The 22,774-nt window shown below is 38.0% G+C and overlaps 1 protein-coding gene and 6 non-coding genes across 8 annotated transcripts in view; all 7 read right to left on the reverse strand.

Moving 5' to 3' along the window:
• Positions 1–16,212, reverse strand: part of LOC144024231 (uncharacterized) — a 107,860-nt gene extending 91,648 nt beyond the window's left edge. The window contains exons 1-3 of one of the 2 annotated variants that reach the window (XR_013284705.1): positions 16,093–16,212; positions 15,032–15,198; positions 13,672–14,957 (exon numbers count right to left, since the gene is read on the reverse strand). Coding sequence is in view for 1 of the 2 variants with exons in the window: in XM_077530399.1 (XP_077386525.1) it covers positions 15,032–15,051 (20 nt within the window). In the remaining variant the exon portion in view is untranslated. Of the gene's footprint in view, positions 1–13,671; positions 14,958–15,031; positions 15,199–16,092 lie in introns of those variants that run through there. The other variant, XM_077530399.1, reaches the window with a different exon arrangement.
• Positions 387–468, reverse strand: trnas-aga (transfer RNA serine (anticodon AGA)). Its single transcript has one exon. It is a non-coding gene; the product is annotated as a tRNA-Ser (tRNA).
• trnas-uga (transfer RNA serine (anticodon UGA)) lies at positions 768–849 on the reverse strand. Its single transcript has one exon. It is a non-coding gene; the product is annotated as a tRNA-Ser (tRNA).
• Positions 1,235–1,347, reverse strand: trnal-caa (transfer RNA leucine (anticodon CAA)). The gene is made up of 2 exons: positions 1,310–1,347; positions 1,235–1,280 (listed from the first exon to the last, which is right to left on the reverse strand). It is a non-coding gene; the product is annotated as a tRNA-Leu (tRNA).
• On the reverse strand, positions 2,003–2,084 carry trnas-aga (transfer RNA serine (anticodon AGA)). Its single transcript has one exon. It is a non-coding gene; the product is annotated as a tRNA-Ser (tRNA).
• Positions 2,384–2,465, reverse strand: trnas-uga (transfer RNA serine (anticodon UGA)). Its single transcript has one exon. It is a non-coding gene; the product is annotated as a tRNA-Ser (tRNA).
• On the reverse strand, positions 2,850–2,962 carry trnal-caa (transfer RNA leucine (anticodon CAA)). Its single transcript has 2 exons — positions 2,925–2,962; positions 2,850–2,888 (listed from the first exon to the last, which is right to left on the reverse strand). It is a non-coding gene; the product is annotated as a tRNA-Leu (tRNA).
• Positions 16,213–22,774: the final 6,562 nt, after the last annotated feature.

Consider the following 22,774-nt stretch of genomic DNA (forward strand, 5'->3'; position numbering starts at 1 on the left):
AGACTTTTACTCAAACCCATACCTTCTTTGGGAAACCAAAAGTCTTCATACACAGTGGAAGGAAGTTCACTTTGTATAGCTCATTAGAACACTTGGCCATGCTGACTGAAGAACCCGTTTACCTTTGTAAACAACTCGTTATTGAACAACGGCCAACAGCTGGTCTCATTTCAACAGCCTGGTCTCTAAACAAAATCCCAGAAGCCAAGTCAACCCTGATGCCTTCAACAGTAGTTGTCAAGAGTGTGCCTTGTTCCCATGGCTGCACTTGGTCCAAATTCCAAATTTGCTGAGGTACTTACAGCATCAGTGACACCTTGACAATAGCCATGATCACAAACTTTATCTAATTAGACAAGACAGTGCTGTATTACAGAAAACACAGCCGTTGTCGGCAGGATTCGAACCTACGAGGGGAGACCCCAATGGATTTCTAGTCCATCGCCTTAACCACTCGGCCACGACAACCTTAAAAACTCACATTTAATATTAACACTAGTGCTTGTTGAATAGACCAGTCAGAGAAGGGCAGAAAGAAACAGCATTTCATACAGCCTACAGATGGTCTCAAACCTTTAACAGCTTTTGTAAGTTCCGAGAAATGAACTCGGCAGACACACCTTCAACAGTGGGCTTTGAATCCAGACTGGAATTTGATCAGAAGACCCGATTTGCTGAGGAACCAGTCACATTTTGATGACATCACCATTTTTCTGATGGAACTGAACCCAAAAGAAGAAAGAGAGCTAAAATTCAGAAAGTGATTGCGTTGTCGGCAGGATTCGAACCTACGTGGGTAAACCCCAATGGATTTCAAGTCCATCGCCTTAACCACTCGGCCACAACAACTTCACGCTTCAGCTTTATGTGTTAACATTAGCATCAACACCAGTGATTGCCCCCATTTCTGATTTTCGGCAACAGTATGAGCTTCAACTGGCTTCTTGATTGGCTGTCATTCTGTTCCATGCATGTCACAAGAACCATCTCCATTAAAAGACATCCAATGGTAAGGCTCGTGGTGACTTTGGTCGGAAGGGGCTCATCGGGATCACAATAAATCCACTTATTGTAATGTCTCCTCGGTTTTACACAATCAGGTTTTAAGACTAAACAGCACATTTTGATGGTTACAACATCATGAGCGTATAATACAATGATTAATGCAAAACCTGCAGTGAAGTCTTTCGGACAAGTGTCAAGAGCCGAATCAAAAATCACATTGAAAAGAGGGTGTCAGGAGTGGAATTTGAACCCACGCCTCCATTCAGAGACCAGAAAGCCCAAATCACTAAGGAAAAATGCATCTCTTGAGTCTGGCGCCTTAGACCACTCGGCCATCCTGACATATGGCAATATTCAAATCAAGGGAAACAAAACCGAAACCAGTCTCGTCCCAGCAAAGAAACTTTCAGCAGGGCATTTTGAATCCATGCTTTCATTTGGAGGCAGAAAGCCCAATTTGCTGTAGGAGTCATCCTTCGTCAAGTGCCCGAGAGTAATCGGCTATGCTGAATTGTAACAATCTGTATTTCTTGTGAAACTAAAATGCAATAGTCTGGTCACTTAAGTATCTACTGCTGAGTTCATACTCATGTTCAAAATATATTGACAAGACTTTTACTCAAACCCATACCTTCTTTGGGAAACCAAAAGTCTTCATACACAGTGGAAGGAAGTCCACTTTGTATAGCTCATTAGAACACTTGGCCATGCTGACTCTGAAGAACCTGTTTACCTTTGTAAACAACTCGTTATTGAACAACGGCCAACAGCTGGTCTCATTTCAACAGACTGGTCTCTAAATGAAATCCCAGAAGCCATGTCAACCCTGATGCCTTCAACAGTAGTTGTCAAGAGTGTGCCTTGTTCCCATGGCTGCACTTGGTCCAAATTCCAAATTTGTTGAGGTATTGACAGCATCAGTGACACCTTGACAATAACCATGATCACAAACTTTATCTAATTAGACAAGACAGTGCTGTACTACAGAAAACACAGCCGTTGTCGGCAGGATTCGAACCTACGAGGGGAGACCCCAACGGATTTCTAGTCCATCACCTTAACCACTCAGCCACGACAACCTTAAAAACGCACATTTAATATTAACACTAGTGCTTGTTGAATAGACCAGTCAGAGAAGGGCAGAAAGAAACAGCATCTCATACAGCCTACAGATGGTCTCAAACCTTTAACAGCTATTGTAAGTTCCGAGAAATGAACTCGGCAGACACACCTTCAACAGTGGGCTTTGAATCCAGACTGGAATTTGATCAGAAGACCCGATTTGCTGAGGAACCAGTCACACTTTGATGACATCACCATTTTTCTGATGGAACTGAACCCAAAAGAAGAAAGAGAGCTAAAAATCAGAGAGAGATTGCGTTGTCGACAGGATTCGAACCTACGCGGGTAGACCCCAATGGATTTCAAGTCCATCGCCTTCACCACTCGGCCACAACAACTTCACAGGTCAGTTTTATGTGTTATCATTAGCATTAACACCAGTGATTGCCCCCATTGATTTTCGGCAACAGTATGAGCTTCAACTGGCTTCTTGATTGGCTATCATTCTGTTCCATGCATGTCACAAGAACCATCTCCATTAAAAGACATCCAATGGTAAGGCTCGGGCTGACTTTGGTCGGAAGGGGCTCATCGGGATCACAATAAATCCACTTATTGTAATGTCTCCTCGGTTTTACACAATCAGGTTTTAAGACTAAACAGCACATTTTGATTGTTACAACATCATGAGCGTACAATACAGTGATTAATGTAAAACCTGCAGTGAAGTCTTTCGGACAAGTGTCAAGAGCCGAATCAAAAATCATATGTTGAAAAGATGGTGTCAGGAGTGGGATTTGAACCCACGCCTCCATTCTGAGACCAGCAACCCCAAATCGCTATGGAAAGATGCATCACTTGAGTCTGGCGCCTTAGACCACTCGGCCATCCTGACATATGGCAATATTCAAATCAAGGGAAACAAAACCGAAACCAGTCTCGTCCCAGCAAAGTAACTTTCAGCAGGGCATTTTGAATCCATGCTTTCATTTGGAGGCAGAAAGCCCAATTTGCTGTAGGAGTCATCCTTTGTCAAGTGCCCGAGAGTAATCGGCTATGCTGAATTGTAACAATCTGTATTTCTTGTGAAACTAAAATGCAATAGTCTGGTCACTTAAGTATCTACTGCTGAGTTCATACTCATGTTCAAAATATATTGACAAGACTTTTACTCAAACCCATACCTTCTTTGGGAAACCAAAAGTCTTCATACACAGTGGAAGGAAGTTCACTTTGTATAGCTCATTAGAACACTTGGCCATGCTGACTGAAGAACCCGTTTACCTTTGTAAACAACTCGTTATTGAACAATGGCCAACAGCTGGTCTCATTTCAACAGCCTGGTCTCTAAATAAAATCCCAGAAGCCAAGTCAACCCTGATGCCTTCAACAGTAGTTGTCAAGAGTGTGCCTTGTTCCCATGGCTGCACTTGGTCCAAATTCGCTGAGGTAGTTACAGCATCAGTGACACCTTGACAATAACCATGATCAAAAACTTTTTCTAAATAGATAAGACAGTGCTGAATTACAGAAAACACAGCCGTTGTCAGCAGGATTCGAACCTACGAGGGGAGACCCGAATGGATAAGGCTGCTCGATTATGGAAAAAATAATAATCACGATTATTGTGGTAATAATTGAAATCACAATTATTCAAAACGATTATTTATGTTTTTGTTCGAAGCAAGAAAAGGTTTAAACATTTGAAAATATTAAGACAAAAAAAAAATGTAAGCTCATTTTGGACCAAACAAACTTAAAATAATAAATTATTATTTATGTTGGCAAAAATTTGAAGTTGGGGTGCAGCATGTGCAATATGTCTTGTGGGGTGCAATCTAGTTTTGACAGGGGTGGTTGGTGTAATAAATTGTGTGGGCGTGCCTCAAAACAATTCAAAATTAATATTATTAGGGTTGCAGCTATCAAATATTTGGTATTCGGATATCCTACTGAAAATTCTAGCGCCTAATCGGGTATTTGGATAGAAATAAAAACCTACCTGTACAGTATATAGCCCACTTTTTGGTTAAACAAGTATAAATACAGAAGACAAAAAACACATTTGCATGTAATTAACAACCAACTGCTTTTCATTTTTGGATAGCTAATCAACAAGCTTGTCAGCAAACTATTTTCCCCTGAAACAGTGAGATTTTAGACAAATCTCTTCCCATAGATTTTATTCAATGGAACTAAAGTGACATCAGACCCACAATAGCAATTTTTGTCAGCTAAATAAATAGCCCATTTGAGTAACCCTGGTTTGTTAATAAGTGATCAGTAGGAACGGCAAATTAGTCAAGCTGTCAGCATCAAAGAGGACATGTTTTAAAAAAAAATAAGTGTTCCCTCGCTATAACATGGTTCTCTTTTCATGGCTTTGCTGTTTTGAAGATTTTTTTTTTACACAGTAATACTGTATACCTATTTTATAACATTTATGAAAGTTTGAACATTGAGAATGTTTAAACAATAGAGAATTTGAGAAAATGTAAATGCCTTGAGAAAAGTGTATAAACTGTGTGGTGCGGGGTTTTAGAGCCTTAAAACATGTATAATAAATTTAAAACATAAAGCTCACAACTTCACGAATTTTGGGTATTTTTTGGAACCTAACCCCAGAGGAAAACGAGGGAACACTGTACATCAGACTCGAGGTGTATTAATCAACAATAAAGTTTTGCATGGTTTATTGATCATGTTTGTGTAAATAATTGGTAAAAAATATCACTAAAAACTCAAACTTCTTTTTGACTATTTATTTAGTACCATGCTTTTAAACCACTAAGCAGCAGGTCATCCCTTTAGCTGTGGGTGAGTCATGAAAAATCTCCCTGTCCACTTTCACACCACAATCTACGGTACACTTCTGTAGGACTAGTGATGCTTGACAGGTTGTGCCGTTCATCGTTTCATTTTGACATATGATATAGTCTTAAAAAATAACATTCAGTAAGGTTTCATAATTTTATAGAACACAGGAAAATATAAATATCTATGTACAACACTACATACATTGGCCAGCACGTATATACACTGCGGTGAAGTTAGTTTTAGGTTGGATATTCGATATTTGACAGACATTCGCGTCGGGGAAAGTCGCTTCCAGGAAGCCGCCTCTACGGTGCGGGAAAGCCGCCTCGACACGCTCCGCTCCGGGCCGACTCTACGCTCCGGGAGCTGTCGTGTGGAAAGCCGTCTAGACGAGGATACGCTCCGGGTTACGCCTTTTCTTTTTACGCAGTCAACCTGTTCGCCCTTTTCTAAGATTTACGGTAGACTGCGCGAAGGGGCGCTGGCACGGAGAACTACATCCGCTAGCATGGAGTACGACATCCTGTTTTCAAAATAAAAGATCAGTTTCCAAAAATAAAATAGAATTCAACACAGTTTAAAATGTTTTTTTTTTTTTTTTTTTTTTACTATTAATATTGTTATTATTATTTTTTATTATTAACAGTTTAAAAAGGCTTCATTATTATTATTTTTTATTATTAACAGTTTAAAAGATGCTTCACTATAACAGCACCAATTCACATTTCACTGGGAATGCACTCTTGTGGGGTGATATTGGGAAATAATATTGATATGTACAATATTAAGTTAATTTAAAACGAAGGAAAGGTTGAAATTGAGAAAAAAGAAAGAGGTTTGTGTCAGACAGACATGTGGCATGACCTAGAAGCTAATAAGCTAAACTGCTAATATTTACAGAAAAAAATAATTAAAATGAAAAATCAAGAGGTATGCATCATCTATCAGACATGCCACTATGATGCAGCAATGATTTGGGGTCAATAGGTCACATGACCTGGAAGCTATTGAGCTCAGATGCTAATTTTTACATTAAAACATGAATAGAAAAAATTGAAAGATGTAAAATCGAAAAACAAGAGGCGTATCTCATGCGGGAGGCCTGGCACTACTATCCCACACTAATTTTGAGAAAATTGGTCACATGACCTGGAAGCTATTGAGCTCGGATGCTATTTTTTACATTAAAAAATTAATAGAAAAAATTGAAAAATGTAAAATTGAAAAACAAGAGGCGTATCTCATGTGGCAGCCCCGGCACTACTATCCCACACTTATTTTGAGAAAATTGGTCACATGACCTGGAAGCTATTGAGCTCGGTTGCTACTTTTTACATAAAAAAATTAATAGAAAAAATTGAAAGATGTCAAATCAAAAAACAAGAGGCGTATCTCATGCGGCAGGCCTGGCACTACTATCCCACACTGATTTTGAGTCCACAGGTCACATGACCTAGAAGCTATTGAGCTCGGATGCTATTTTTTACATTAAAAAATTAATAGAAAAAATTGAAAGATGTAAAATTGAAAAACAAGAGGCGTATCTCATGTGGCAGCCCCGGCACTACTATCCCACACTGATTTTGAGAAAATTGATCACAGGACCTGGAAGCTATTGAGCTCGGATGCTAATTTTTACATTAAAAAATTAATAGAAAAAATTGAAAGATGTAAAATCGAAAAACAAGAGGCGTATCTCATGCGGCAGGCCTGGCACTACTATCCCACACTGATTTTGGGAAAATTGGTCACATGACCTGGAAGCTATTGAGCTCAGATGCTAATTTTTACACAAAAAAATTAATAGAAGAAAATTGAAAGATGTAAAATCGAAAAACAAGAGGCGTATCTCATGCAGCAGGCCCGGCACTTCTATCCCACACTGATTTTGAGAAAATTGGTCACATGACCTGGAAGCTATTGAGCTGAAATGCTCATTTTTTACATTAAAAAATTCATAGAAAAATTTTAAAGACGTAAAATCGAAAAACGTTAGGGTAGTGGCACTATGGAAGCAGAATTTCTTTGAAATTGGCATAATAAAGCTTTACATGTGGATTTTCTTTTGTGCCAGGTGTGCTGAGTGTGTCAAGCTCAATGGGTTTTTGTGAATGTCAACCTCTGAAAAAATCATCATCCTTTTTTATTTTTAGACAATGAGTTGTCCTGATTGGTATGTTTTGTAAAAGTATATATTCACATATTTCGCTCGTACTCATTGCACAATGTCTTTTATTGTCCAGTGAGGCTATCAAAAACAAATAAAACAAAATAAAAAAGTACATATGTTTGGATAAGTCTAACGCCAATGAACATTTTGAGTGGTGGAATGTAAAAGAATGACTTAATTATCACATTTACAATTAGTTTACAAATTTTGTACAAAATACCATATGTGGGATATTTTGGGGGGGGTTTCCCGCAAGGGCTCGGTGGCACTGTATTTATAACTGAATGTTGTCATAGAGATACCTTCAGGCCTTGACTATAAACATACATGTCAAGTTTGGGATTTTTTGGAGCATGTACCGGGGAGTTATTAAGCATTTCCTTTTTCATTGCAAAACACAAAAATTGATGCCCCTCCCTCATCATATAGTATTTCGAAAAGTCAAGGTTTTTTCCCCTGTCGTTGGCTCAGGTCTTGACCTGGTCCAGGACAAGTCTGAAGTCAGTCGGATGAAACGTGTGGGAGAAGTGGTCTAAAGTCTGCCCCCTGTAAATGTCCAAAAATTGTCAAAAACGGGACATTCAAAAATTCGTAGCTCACTTCCTGTTCATTTTAGCATATGGGTCTAAGAGTCGTTTTTGTAGGTCTTGGGCTTCTCATACACCGAAAAATTTAAGTATATCTTGCTTAAATGTACAACCGAGGCTGCTTCTTTAAAATTTTCTAGGGGGCGCTACTAAATCATTTTTGTAAAATAGCACAATCCACGATAAAATATTTCTAATTTTGCCAGGTCAAATGTGTGTGCCAAGTTTCATGTGTTTCTGTTCCAGTTTAGGCCCTCAAAATTGGCATTGTTTTCTTGGCAAACAGCGCTTAGCCACGCCCACAGCGATTCGCGAAAACTCACAAACTTCGTGTTGTGACATCATGAAGGGCAAAACCCTCATCTGAGCAAATATGAGGTAGGTCCAGCTAACGTGCAGAAAAACGTTGAAGAAAAATTGTAAGAAAAAAAATTGCCAGTCGGTGGCGCTATCAGAAAGATGAACTCTAAGTTTGTAGATATTTTAAGGGCTGGACTCTCATATGTGTGAAATTTTGAGAAGATAGGATCATCTGGGTCAAATTAAAGCAGCTTTTGTTGTCACAAAAAATTATCTGACTTTGCGGCATCGTAGTGGCCACGCCCTTTGACAAAAAGTTACAATATTCGGTGTGGGGTATGATCAACATCTTAAGGCTTTTCTGACTAATTTTCAACTGGATTCCTTTAACGAGATTGGCAAGTAGCTAAAAACATAAAGTATTACATTTATTGTCACCACTAGGTGGCGCTATATGTATAACTGAATTTTATCATATATATGTTTTCAGGCCGTGACTATTAAGTTTCTTGAGAAGTTTGAAATTTTTTGGAGCTTGAACATGGGAGTTATTAAGCATTTGCTCTTTCTGGACAAAAGAAATTTTAAAGGCAATTTTTGATGCCCGCCCCCGTCATTTAGTTTTACGAAAAGTCAAAATGTTTTGCCCAGTTGTTGTCTCAGGTCTTGATATATATATATATATATATATATATATATATATATATTCACACCTTGAGCATGGAAGAATGTTATATGAACGGAACATTAAGCCTTAATATTTTATTTTAATGCTGTTCAAACATGAAACAGATTACAACCTCTATAAGACTGAAATTTCAGATAAATAAATAATACATTTTCATATAAATCTTACACTCTACAAGCTTACTGATTAGTATTTTCTAAATTTGAATGAAAAAAATCGCAACAATCGACTTATAAATTCGTATCGGGATTAATCGGTATCGAATCGAATCGTGACCTGTGAATCGTGATACGAATCGAATCGTCAGGTACTAGGCAATTCACACCCCTAGTGTATATATATGTATATGTGTGTGTATATATATATATGTATATGTGTGTATATATATGTATATGTGTGTATATATATATGTATATGTGTGTGTATATATATATATGTATATGTGTGTATATATATATATATATGTGTGTATATATATATTATATATATATATATATATATATATATATATATATATATATATTATATATATATATATATATATATATATATATATATATATATATATATATATATATATATATATATATATATATATATATATATATATATATATATATATATATATATGTATATGTATATGTATATGTATAAAATCAGTGTGGGATAGTAGTGCCAGGCCTGCCGCATGAGATACGCCTCTTGTTTTTCGATTTTACATCTTTCAATTTTTTCTATTAATTTTTTAATGTAAAAATTAGCATCCGAGCTCAATAGCTTCCAGGTCATGTGACCAATTTTCTCAAAATCAGTGTAGGATAGTAGTGCCGGGCCTGCCACATGAGATACGCCTCTTGTTTTTCGATTTTACATCTTTCAATTTTTTCTATGAATTTTTTTGTGTAAAAAATAGCATCCGAACTCAATAGCTTCTAGGTCATGTGACCTGTGGACTCAAAATTAGAGTGGGATAGTAGTGCCAGGCCAGCCGCATGAGATACGCCTCTTGTTTTTCGATTTTACATCTTTCAATTTTTTCTATGAATTTTTTGATGTAAAAAATAGCAACTGAGCTCAATAGTTTCAAGGTCATGTGACCAATTTTCTCAAAATCAGTGTGGGATAGTAGTGCCAGGCCAGCCGCATGAGATACGCCTCTTGTTTTTCGATTTTACATCTTTCAATTTTTTCTATGAATTTTTATGTGTAAAAATTAGCATCTGAGCTCAATAGCTTCCAGGTCATGTGACCAATTTTCTCAAAATCAGTGTGGGATAGTAGTGCCGGGCCTGCCACATGAGATACGCCTCTTGTTTTTCAATTTTACGTCTTTCAATTTTTTCTATGAATTTTTATGTGTAAAAATTAGCATCTGAGCTCAATAGCTTCTAGGTCATGTGACCTGTGGACTCAAAATCAGTGTGGGATAGTAGTGCCGGGCCTGCCGCATGAGATACGCCTCTTGTTTTTCAATTTTACGTCTTTCAATTTTTTCTATGAATTTTTATGTGTAAAAATTAGCATCTGAGCTCAATAGCTTCCAGGTCATGTGACCAATTTTCTCAAAATCAGTTTGGGATAGTATGGCTGGGCCTCCCGTATGAGATACGCCTCTTGTTTTTCGATTTTACATCTTTCAATTTTTTCTATAAATTTTTTAATGTAAAAAATAGCATCTGAGCGCAATAACTTCTTGGTCATGTGACCTGTGGACTCAAAATCAGTGTGGGATAGTAGTGCCAGGCCTGCCGCATGAGATACGCCTCTTGTTTTTCGATTTTACATCTTTCAATTTTTTCTATTAATTTTTTAATGTAAAAATTAGCATCCGAGCTCAATTGCTTCCAGGTCATGTGACCAATTTTCTCAAAATCAGTGTGGGATAGTAGTGCCGGGCCTGCCGCATGAGATACGCCTCTTGTTTTTCGATTTTAAATCTTTCAATTTTTTCTATTAAGTTTTTAATGTAAAAATTAGCATCCGAGCTCAATAGCTTCCAGGTCATGTGACCAATTTTCTCAAAATCAGTGTGGGATAGTATGGCTGGGCCTCCCGTATGAGATATGCCTCTTGTTTTTCGATTTTACATCTTTCAATTTTTTCTATGAATTTTTATATGTAAAAAATAGCATCCAAGCTCAATAGCTTCAAGGTCATGTGACCTGTGGACTCAAAATCAGTGTGGGATAGTAGTGCCAGGCCTGCCGCATGAGATACGCCTCTTGTTTTTCGATTTTACATCTTTCAATTTTTTCTATTCATTTTTTAATGTAAAAATTAGCATCTGAGCTCAATAGCTTCTAGGTCATGTGATCAATTTTCTCAAAATCAGTGTGGGATTGTAGTGCCGGTTCTCCGGCATGAGATACGCCTCTTGTTTTTCGATTTTACGTCTTTCAATTTTTTTAAATTAATTTTTTAATGTAACAATTAGTGTCTGAGCTCAATAGCTTCTAGGTCATGTGACCTGTGGACTCAAAATCAGTGTGGGATAGTAGTGCCGGGCCTGCCGCATGAGATACGCCTCTTGTTTTTCGATTTGACATCTTTCATTTTTTTCTATGAATTTTTATATTTCAGAATTGGCATCTTAGCTCAGTAGCTTCCAGGTCATGTGACATATTGACCTCAAATCATTGCTGCATCATAGTATATCTGATAGATGATGCATACCTCTTGTTTTTTCATTTTACACCTCCACTTATTTTTAATTATTTTTTTCTGAAAAATATTAGCAGTTTAGCTTAATAGCTTCCAGGTAATGCGACCTATTGACTCCAAATTAGTACTGGCTCATAGTTGCATGTCTGCGTGATGACATATACCTCTTTTTTTTTTCTCAATTTCAACATTTTCTTCATTTTAAATTAACTTCATATTGTACATATGAATGTTATTTCTCAATATCACCCCACCAGAGTGCATTCCCAGTGAAACGTCTTTTAAACTTACAATAATAATAATAATAACAATCATAATAATATCCATCCATCCATTTTCTTGACCGCTTATTCCTCACAAGGGTCGCGGGGGCTGCTGGCGCCTATCTCAGCTGGCTCTGGGCAGTAGGCGGGGGACACCCTGGACTGGTTGCCAACCAATCGCAGATAATAATAATAATAATAATAATAATAATAATAATAATAATAATAGTGAGAAAAAACATCTTTTAATCTTGAAAAGTGATCCTTTATTTTGAAAACAGTATGTGAAAAGTGATACTTTATTTTGAAAACAGGATGTCGTACTCCGTGCCAGCGTCCTTTCGCGCACACTACCGTAAATCCTAGAAAAGGGCGAACAGATTAATGAAGTGCGGCTGGCTTAACTGCGTAAAAAGAAAAGGCGGCTAGTTTCAGTGCAGTAGCCCCCGGAGCGTATCCCCGAGACGCGGCACTTTCCCCCGGAAGTGGCATCGCGAATGTCTGTCGAATATCGAATATCCAACCTAAAACTAACTTCACCGCAGTGCACCAGCGGGCGTGTTTTGATCGTCTAGCTGTCATTTATCAAATCTACTCTGTAGTTACTCACTTCTACTTGGTGGCGAACTTTTCCTCAACCCTTGCTCACCGCAATGGTGTTGCTGTTTTTCGCCGGCCGATCCTGTCACCGGAGTTGTTGTGTTCTTCACATCTGCCATGCATGACACGCGCAGCGAGAGCAGTAATTGTTTGATTGACTGTAATGTGCTAAGACGAAGCTCCCTCCGAAAGCGAATGCTCGGCGCACTATAGTGGGAAAGGGGTGGCGGGGGGCGGCTTGTCGTTGTCGTTGAACGTGTCAATAAAGACTCGGTTCCCATCGTTCACATTGAAGAGCCATTCAAATGACTTGATTTGTTCATCATTAATCAACTCAACGCGGCTGAAAAGGCGAACAAACTAGCGTCCGGTTTAAGGTTGCGCATGACGGCTGTTCGCTCGCTGTAAGCCCAGATCACATGCTTCCGGTAACAATTTCAAAATAAAAGTGTTACAATGCATTGATCTACATATACTACTTGGTAAAAGAAAATTTATTTTGAAATTTGGTTTCTCACAGCCCCGTGTACTGTCATGCATACTGCCATTAGCTTGACTACGACTATCTCAGCGGCTATCCAAGGCAGAAATGTTGTTTCAGCTCTATTACTAATCGTTTTTGTACGATTATGCATATTTTGTAATCGTAGAGGGTAGTAATCGAAATCGTAATTGAATTTCGATTAATTGCACAGCCCTACCAATGGATTTCTAGTCCATCGCCTTAACCACTCGGCTAAAGATGAGGCAAAAAGGACTACCCGGGGTAAAAAGGACTGCCCAGGGTGGGGGGAAAGAAGGGGGAGTGGAGGAAGGAAAAATTGAGAAAGAAAAGGGAGAGAACGCAGACTGCAGTGTTCCCACAATTTTCACGGGTGTTACGTTTCATGCCCAACCGCGATAAGATGCCACCACATAGTTTCTACCTTTCTAAGCACTTAACTTAAATATAACATCTCTTGTGGATTTGAACATCTGTGGTAACATTCCAATGGCCACAGCACTTTGAACAATGAACAGAAACGAATAAGCCTAAATCTCCCATCATGTCAATGTCAAACTTTTATTTGATGAAATCATCCATCCATTTTCTTGACCACTTATTCCTCACAAGGGTCACGGGGGTGTTGGCGCCTATCTTAGCTGGCTCTGGGCAGTAGGGGGACACCCTGGACTGGTTGCCAGCCAATTGCAGGGCACACAGAGACGAACAACCATCCACACTCACACCTAGGGACAATTCGGCGCATCCAATTAACCTGCCATGCATGTCTCTGGAATGTGGGAGAAGACCAGAGTACGAAGACCCACGCGAAGAACATGCAAACTCCACCCAGGAAGGCCGGAGCCTGGACTTGAACCGGAGTCCTCAGAACTGGGAGGCGGACGTGCTAACCACTCGCCCACCGCCCTTGGTGAAAGCAATAAATGTAATTAAAATGATTTAAATATAAATAAAATAAAAATTCCACGCCCACATGGGTTTGAACAATGTACAGAAAAAAATGGGCGTAAATCTCCCATTATGTCAATGTCAAACCTTTATTTGGTGCAATCAATAAATGTAAATAAAATGATTTAAATATAAATTAAATAAATGAAATGAAATGCAATATAACAAAAACAAAAAATCACAACTTATATGATCAAAATGCGCATACACGCACACAACCGAGCAATGCCATCAGAGATTTTTGCACAATATAACAAATTGCTTAGCACCAACTGTCATGATCCTGCTCTCAGTATGTGTGTTTTGTTTCAGTGGGCGAGTGAATGGGGCGTGTCCACCTGCGCCACACCTGAGGCGCGTTACCACAATCAAGAGGTCTTTAAGAGGACTCCCGGCACGACAGATCATTGTCGGATTATTTCTTGCACGCATCCCTTGCTCAAGACGTTCTCTAGACCTTTTTTCCTGAATCTTAGTCTCGCGTTTCTAGTGTAGTTTTGATTTGATAAGTTAGTATTTTTCCACGTGTATCTGCCACAGTGCTTTCTGTTTTGTATATAGTTAGATTGTAGTGTGTGTTATTGTAATTAGATAGAACTAGCTTGCGTTGTAAGTATTTTTTGTTAACCCCTATTTCTCCTTGCCTTTTGCAAGTGTTTTTTGTTATTAACTTTTCCGAGTATTGTACTCGCGCTTTATGTTGTTTTTTTCTCCTGGCATCTGGGCAAGCGTTTTGCGTTTTGGTGGGTTTTGTGAATAAACCTCATCTAAATTGTATTTTCCTGTCTGGGCCTACATTTTCTGGGATCCACTTTTTCACCGACGGTAGTCGGTTCGTTACACCAACATGACAAAGCTTTATAGTTGTAACTCTTAGAATTAAAGCTTAAACTCCAAAGTTTAAAAATATACTCGAATCATTGAGCCATTTTCAGCAGTATGAAGTTAATATGTTATGTCATTATTTTTCATGTACAATGAGTACATTTAAAAAAAATAAATAAATAAATTTTCCATTTGCTGTCAACCAATCATGGCTCAGTTTGCTAACCAAACCCAGAAAACAGGTGAGCCGTTACCTACTTCCTCAGCACAGTTGATGTCATCTTCAGTCGACAGAAAGTGGAAAAATTAGATTTTAATTATATTAATTGTACATAAAAAATGAAGTTATCAAATTAATTCTGGATAAAATATTAACTTTTCACTGCTGAAAATGGCCCAATGAGTCAAGTATCGCTTTAAACTTTCACAGTCCTAGAAATAACACAAACCAAAACAAGCTGGCTTCTTGGGTGCTCTCCAGGGTCCTCCTGACGCACAATTTTTCTTTTTAACCTTCTGGCTGCACCTAAATGGTGCACAAAATATTTTTTTCTACATATGGTTCTTTTGTACAAAATAATTATTACTGTATTTTCTTACCTTAAAGGTGCTTTGTCCATGGCATAGAGAGCTGTGTCGAGGTGGACTTTGTCCACCTCCTCCTTGGTTGACAAAGCAGTTGTACGCTTCAAGCCAACTAAGTAGTCTGCTAGGGCATCAGCTGCTTCCCATCCTCACACAACACCTCTTGAATCACATTGGCTGGTCTAATAAGTGTTAAAGGGATACTTATGAGGTGCCGTCTGGGCCATAATTCAAGATTAGCTCTCACACATATAACTGACAAGCTCTTATAAACACCACTTAAATGTTTGCTGCTTATACACACTAGTCAAATGTGTTCATACGTACTAGTGAAATACGCTCATAAACACCACTGAAATGCTTTTATAAACAGTACTGGAACGTTTTTGCTCACAAACACTGGTGAAATCCGTTCATAAATACAACTGAATTGCTCTTATAAACGGTACTGACATGCATCCAAACATACATGTGAAACATTCTCATAAACATAACTGAATTGCTCTCATAAACAGTACTGAAATGCATCCACACATACATGTGAAACATTCTCATAAACATAACTGAATTGCTCTCATAAACAGTACTGAAATGCATCCACACATACATGTGAAACATTCTCATAAACATAACTGAATTGCTCTCATAAACAGTACTCAAATGCATTCACGCATACATGTGAAACGGTCTCACACACATAACTGAATTACGTTTAACATGTATGCGTGGATGAATTTCAGTACCTGTGCTATCCTCGCGGCACGTGACTATGTGCTGCTAGACAGCCAGCGAACTTAAAGAAAACTCCACACGCAAGGCGTACGTTTCTTGCTTTATGAAGCTTTCTTGCTCTTACAAACACAGCAATACGAATGTAAAAGTGGATAAAAGTAACTGAAACAGAAAAAACAGAAAAACACAGTATGTTACTAATTACATTGTAGACGCTATCATACAAGTAACAAGCTAACACTGCTAATACAGCCTGATACAACAATGAAGTTGCAGACATTCGTATGTTCAAATTAAAATGCAACATAGCCTTTCTAACTCAAAATAACTTTATTAATACTTACAAAGACTAATGTCTTCCAAGGCTCAAGTGTTTGGAGCACATTAAACGTGTTTTATGACTTCTACACACCAAACTGAAAAGATTGCGTCCTCCAGAGAGTGGAATTACGTCAAAGCTGCACTATTAGCGACAGATGCTCTTACAATACAAACAAATCAAAAACGCTCCACCGAAGGGAGATGTCTCACTCTGACGAATATTCCACATCAGTTTTAGCACTTTACACTAGGAAATACACTGTAATAAAGTAACATATCTTTTAACAAATATGAACTTATTTATAAGTTTTAACATATAACACTTGTAAAATCTAAAAATGAAATAATGCCCTGCCTCTTCACCAGAAGACATGACAGTACTGTTTGTGAACGTAATTCAGTTCTGTGTGTGAGAACGTTTCACATGTATGCGTGGATGAATTTCAGTACTGTTTATGAACGCAAATCAGTTAAGTGTGTGAGAATGTTTCACATGTATGCGTGAATGCATTTCAGTACTGTTTATAAGAGTAATTCAGTAATGTTTATGAGAATGTTTCACATGTATGTGTGGATGCATTTCAGTACTGTTTATAAGAGCAATTCAGTTGTATTTATGAACGGATTTTACCAGTGCGTGTGAGCAAAAACGTTTCAGTACTGTTTATAAAAGCATTTCAGTGGTGTTTATGAGCGTATTTCACTAGTACGTATGAACACATTTGACTAGTGTGTATAAGCAGAGAACATTTCAGTGGTGTTCATAAGAGGTTTTCAGTTATACGTGTGAGAGCTAATCCTGAATTATGGCCCAGACGGCACCTCATAGATACTTCACTTATTTAGCCCATTATAACAATAAAAAGTTAATATTTGTCTATAATTAATTTGATACTGTCATTATTTTTCCACGTACAATTAGTACCTTTAAAAACACATTTTGCAACTTGCTGTCGACTGAAAATGACAACCGCAAGGGCTCAGGTAACCAATCACAGCTCACTTGTTTTCTCGGTTTGGTCATGTGACATTCACAAGCTGAGCTGTGTGGTTGCCTGAGCCCTTGTGATGCCATTTTCAGTCGACAGAGGGTTGCAAAATGTGTTTTTAATGGCTCCAGGTGGAGAGGAGTGGAACCGTCACTTGCCTTCGGTGCCGGTTGGCGCAGGTTTGCTCCTCCGCCTGCCATGTGGCTTACGTGAAGTAAGCTTGTGTGTGAGTGAGTGGTTAAAAAAAAGAAAAGACAAAATGTGCTTTTAAAGGTACTAATTGTACATGAGAAATAATGAAAATATTAGTGCTGTCAAAGTTAAAGCGTTAACTAATTAATTAATCACAAAAAATTATCGCATTAATCATTGTATTACCACAGATTAATCACACTATTAATTTTGACCGCAGATGATCCTTTTTAGCCGACAGCGGATGGTTACGTTAAAGGTAGCTGTTGGAGTTTGAGCAATAAACATAGCTACATGCATTAAAGTAAAGCATTTAATAAATGTTTACATATGCCGTAGTTCTTTTTTTCCCATTTTAAATTATGTAAATAATTAATTGACTAGAAAAAGCAGGATGAGCGTGTACAGTAGATATAAATTTTTGAAGACGTTCTCATAACATTAAATGTAAAAAAAAATTAACACATAACTGGTACGCTTCAAAATTATCGGGCAAAACATGTTAGGGAAAAAAAGCCTTTTTAAGTCAGTGATTAATCATGATTAATCAAAATTCTAAGATGTGATTAATCTGATTTAAAAAAAATTATTGTTTGACAGCTTTAGAAAATATCAACTTTATTATAGGCAAAATATTCACGTTTGACTGCCAAAAATGTCTACATAAGTAAAGTATCCCTTTAATGTTTTCTCAATGACTAAGGCAAATTTTCAAGATCACGATAAACAATTTCTCTGGCTGTAAAAAACAAACAAACAAAAAAACAACAACAACCAAACAAACAGGAGAACAAGGATAATTTTGTCCTTAATTGTTTTATTAGTTGCAACATCCAGTGTGACATTTTATCTCATATAGTGTGACAACTTACTATTTGATGGCTTTTGACTGTGCTGACACAAAGTGTGAACATAACATGAATACAAAAAATATACCTAATACCTTTCTTTCATCTGATACACATCTTGTTTCTATATGATGTATTGATTCCAAGAAATATATAAAAGTATAAAAAGTGATACAACTAGCCCTGGTCTCCCCTAAATCAGAATCAATTGAACTTGGCACAGAATTAGCAACTGTCGAACGTAGGGATCCGATTATGTGTTAATAAAAAGCACAGTATTAGCAAACCTCATTTCTGACACCGCCTGGTTGCGTGCAGCACGCAGGCTTGTGGATCAACGCGAGAACAGCTGAGAAACAGAGGGAGGAGGAGTGCCGAATCCAAGAAGTGGGAGAGGAGTAGAACCTGCGCCGCATTGAGAGGGAACACACCGCGTCCCAGCTCGAGAAACGGACAACATCGAGAGGAAGTGGCTGTTATTTTGATGCCGCCGCAGAGCTGAAAGGGTGGCGAAAAGTGCGCTGGTAAAGTGACACGTTTATACTTCATACGCTGCTGTTTTGTAGTTTACTGTGACGCCCATCGCTGACGCATCGGTTGCCGCTCATATCGTGATGATACAAAATATGACAACGGCACACAGTGCTGCAGATAGAATCTTGTGTGTTTTGCGGACACAGTGTAATTGCCCACCCCTGCGCATCCGCTGGATGATGCTGCAGTTTGGGGAGCTTTTTTTTTGTGGTGCTCTGCGCAACCTGAAGAGACGTGTTCTAAAGTCCACTGAAATGACTGGGCCTCGCCTCGCCGTCTGCTTCTGCAGTGGCCTGTGCTGTGTGATGTAAGCATATAGGCGGTGTCATTGCAGAGGATGTGGAGCGGAGACTGTAAAATAGCTATCAAGTTGTATTTACTTGGTTTAACCCCCAAGGTTACAGTGTGGGATGCACAAGGCGAGTCAGAACTGTCATGCTGCACCACAGCGTATTGGAATTGTAATGGGGCAAGCTAGTTAGTTGCAGTGCTTACATCACGTCTCAACTCTTGAACAACTATATGCTTTAAGGGGAGCGATGTGTATACGGACCATGCAGTAGATTTACACAACGACCTTGAATGAACTTCAGTGGCAGTTTTATAAACGATTATAATAAATGTATATTAAAAAATGTACTAGAATTAGGGCCCATGGTTGACAGTGATAGGCCCTAGATCATTATTAAGATGAAACATTTTCCATTTCCAATCAAGCAATTAATAACAGACCTTGTTATATCCACGCCCAGTGGTCCTTGGAATGTTACAGGAAGTGTGCTGCTGTTTTCCACTAAGCCCGGTTGAGTCCATGGGACATGGACAATGCTAGGTCGATGACCATCAAGCTCTGTTAAGTTCATGTTACTACATTAAGGCAAATCCTGCTGCTTCCTGCTTCAGGCATCAAATGTATTTTAGAAGAAATTTACAGCCTACACCAGGGGTGTCAAACTCATATTAGCTCAGGGACCGCATAGAAGAAAATATATTACTAAGTGGGCCGAAACGGTGAAATAATGGTATATAACTTAAAAACATTTGCCGTCAATTATACGCAGATTTTTGTGATTTTTGGGGCAGCCCAAAATTACGGAGCTCTACTGTATTCGATTGTTTAAAAAAATGAACACGAATGCAAATGAAACGAGGCAACACCTTGCCTGTATGAGTTCCGGACGTGTTAAACCGACCTGTTTTGCATATGTATAGTTCCCAGAATGCATTGTGTGGCACAGTTAATGAAGTTATAAGGACGTTTAATCTTGGTCATATGTATTTGTGTAACCAGTAATTGAATTTGTGTTATATTGACCACGTTTATGTTGGTCTATGATTTAAAAAAAAAACAAAAAAACAATTTTCTTAAACAAACCATAACTTCAAAGGGATACTTTACTTATTTAGCCATTTTTGTCAGTCAAACATTAATATTTTGCCTATAATAAATTTGATATTTTCATTATTTTTCATGTCCAATTAGTACCTTTAAAAACACATTTTGCAACTTGCTGTCGACTGAAAATGACGTCACAAGGGCTCAGGTAACCAATCACAGCTCAGCTTGTGAATGTCACATGACCAAACCTAGAAAACAGGCGAGCTGTAATTGGTTACCTGAGCCCTTTTGATGTCATTTTCAGTCGACAGCAAGTTGCAAAATGTGTTTTTAAAGGTACTAATTGTATGTGAAAAATAATGAAAGTATCAAATTAATTACAGACAAAATATTAACTTTTTATCGCTATAATGGGCTAAATAAGTAAAGTATCCTTTAAGTTGTGTTTAAAATAACGACTACCAGGGCGATACCGTGTACAAGTTACATTACTTATCTGAGGACTGCTTGTGAAATTACAGATTTATATATTTGATTGTGGCTGGCTGATTAATTGGTCTGACATTACAATTTTTATTTTTTATTTATTTATTTATTTATTTATTTACAGTCGTCTCGCGGGCCGGGTTAAAGCACTTTGCGGGCCTGATCTGGCCCACGGGCTGTATGTTTGACACACCTGGTCTGCACTCAGACTGCGACCTGTTTTTCAATGACCCTGCATCTATATAGCAAGGCCAACTTATTGACGAGTGTAATGAGAGCTGAACGGATATATGTTGTAAGAATGAGTGCTGACTTATGTGCTCACCATATATAGATCTGTGGCACCAATAGAAACTTTGCATTGTATTTCAAAAAGTGCTTAAAGGTTGCAATGGTTGCATGTTGGTAAAAGCAAAGCAGTCAATATTTCAAACCCACTGTCCAGCCATCCATTATCCTAAATAGATAATAAAAAATAGTTTGATGCTTTACAGTACTTTTCTTGCAACACTGCAGCTACAGTTCAGAATTGAAGGCTGCTTGGCTCAGTTAAATCAATCAACATGTATCCTAGAGAGCTTGAATGAGTCATTCAATTGGAAAAGTAAGGTGGCGTAGCAAAAGGGCCTCCTACCTACCCCGTAACAAAAGCAGCGATGGCTCGATACCACATTTTCATATCCGATACCGATACTAATACTGCAGCCTCGAGGATTGGCTGATACAGATCCTGTACCGATACGATTCTTTCTGTCACACATCAAGTTGTTAATAATATGTATTGCTTGATACTAGGGCTGGGTATCGATTTAGATTTCCAGAATCAATTCGATTCGATTCACAAGGGCCCGATTTGATTCGATTCACGATTCACAACAATTTCACAACAAGGAATTCACGCAGTAGCTATTTTAGACAGTCAAAATTACTCAAAATTATTATTAATGCTGCAAATAGTAGAAACCTCTTTCTCTAATTTAATGCATTAGTAAAAATATGAATATTTCCATTAAGAATTGAATCCATTGCAGTTACACTAATAATCTGTTTTATTTAACATGGCCTTATAAAAACAAAAAATAATTTAAATCAATTACAACCACAGTACAGGCTGTGTAAATAGAGTGACAAAAAAACCTGACACTCACGACATTCACATTGTTGTGACATCCATCCATCCATCCATCCATCCATTTTCTTAACTGCTTTTCCTCACAAGGGTCGTGGGGGTGCTGGAGCCTATCCCAGCTGGCTTTTTTTTTGGGGGGGGGGGGGTATCGATATATGGTTTTATGTATCGATAGTGGGATATGAAAAGGCGTATCGATGCAATATCGATATAATCGATATTTTGAACCCAGCCCTACTTGATAAAAAAAGAAAAAGAAAGAAGGAAAACACACTGAAGCCACGTGTACCGTGTTTTATGGACCACAATACCAATGAACAGCTCTATTTGAAAACATATTCATTCATAAGACGCATTCTTTGCGAAGCGTTTTATAGCTTATTCGAATTGCATTGTATTTTTATTTATTAGACTTAGTGCGGTCACACTAAGTTCAGACATATATCGGTAGCGCTGCATGTCTGGCTTGCTTTTGTTCACTGTGCACTACACGTGGGTTTCTTCGACAAAAGTAAAAGTTTGAACATGGGTAGTCAATCTGGTGACTAGCAGAAACGCTCATCTTGTGTTGGTCGGCAGCAATAAGCAGAGGACTACATTTCCCATGATTCTTAGACACAGAAGCAGTATGACGAAAACATAGATGCCTGTTAGCATGTCGCGCTAAGTGAAGTTGAGGACATATGATAAAGTTTGGGTTTATGGATTGGATCAGTTCTCATAAATAACAATCCGATACCGATCCAGTGTATCGGATCGGACCATCCCTAAAAGCTACACCTCTCACGAAGGTGCATACGACATGCATATGTACGTGCCATGTGGTACTGGCCACTGGTACTATATACAAGCCATGGTTGCTATGTTGATAGCATGGCTTATTCATGTTGGCAAGTTCCCAAAAATGAAATGTTAACGGTTTGATGTGGTACGTACATGCAAAAACTTGAAGTTGGAGTGCAGCTTGTCCACTGTGCAGTATGAAGATCACTTATTTTTTAGTACAAAACAAGAAAATGTTTACACTTTGAGAAACACTATAATTATGTAATTTCCTTTTGGACCAAACAGAATATATAATAATATATATTTAAATATATATATTTATTTATGTTTGCAAAAACTTGAATTTGGGGTGCAGCATGTGCACTGTGCAGTAGGATGTTTTTTTTGTTTTTTTGTTTTTTG

This window comes from Festucalex cinctus, chromosome 8 (assembly GCF_051991245.1).
Source record: "Festucalex cinctus isolate MCC-2025b chromosome 8, RoL_Fcin_1.0, whole genome shotgun sequence".
NCBI classification, from domain to species: Eukaryota; Metazoa; Chordata; class Actinopteri; order Syngnathiformes; family Syngnathidae; genus Festucalex; species Festucalex cinctus.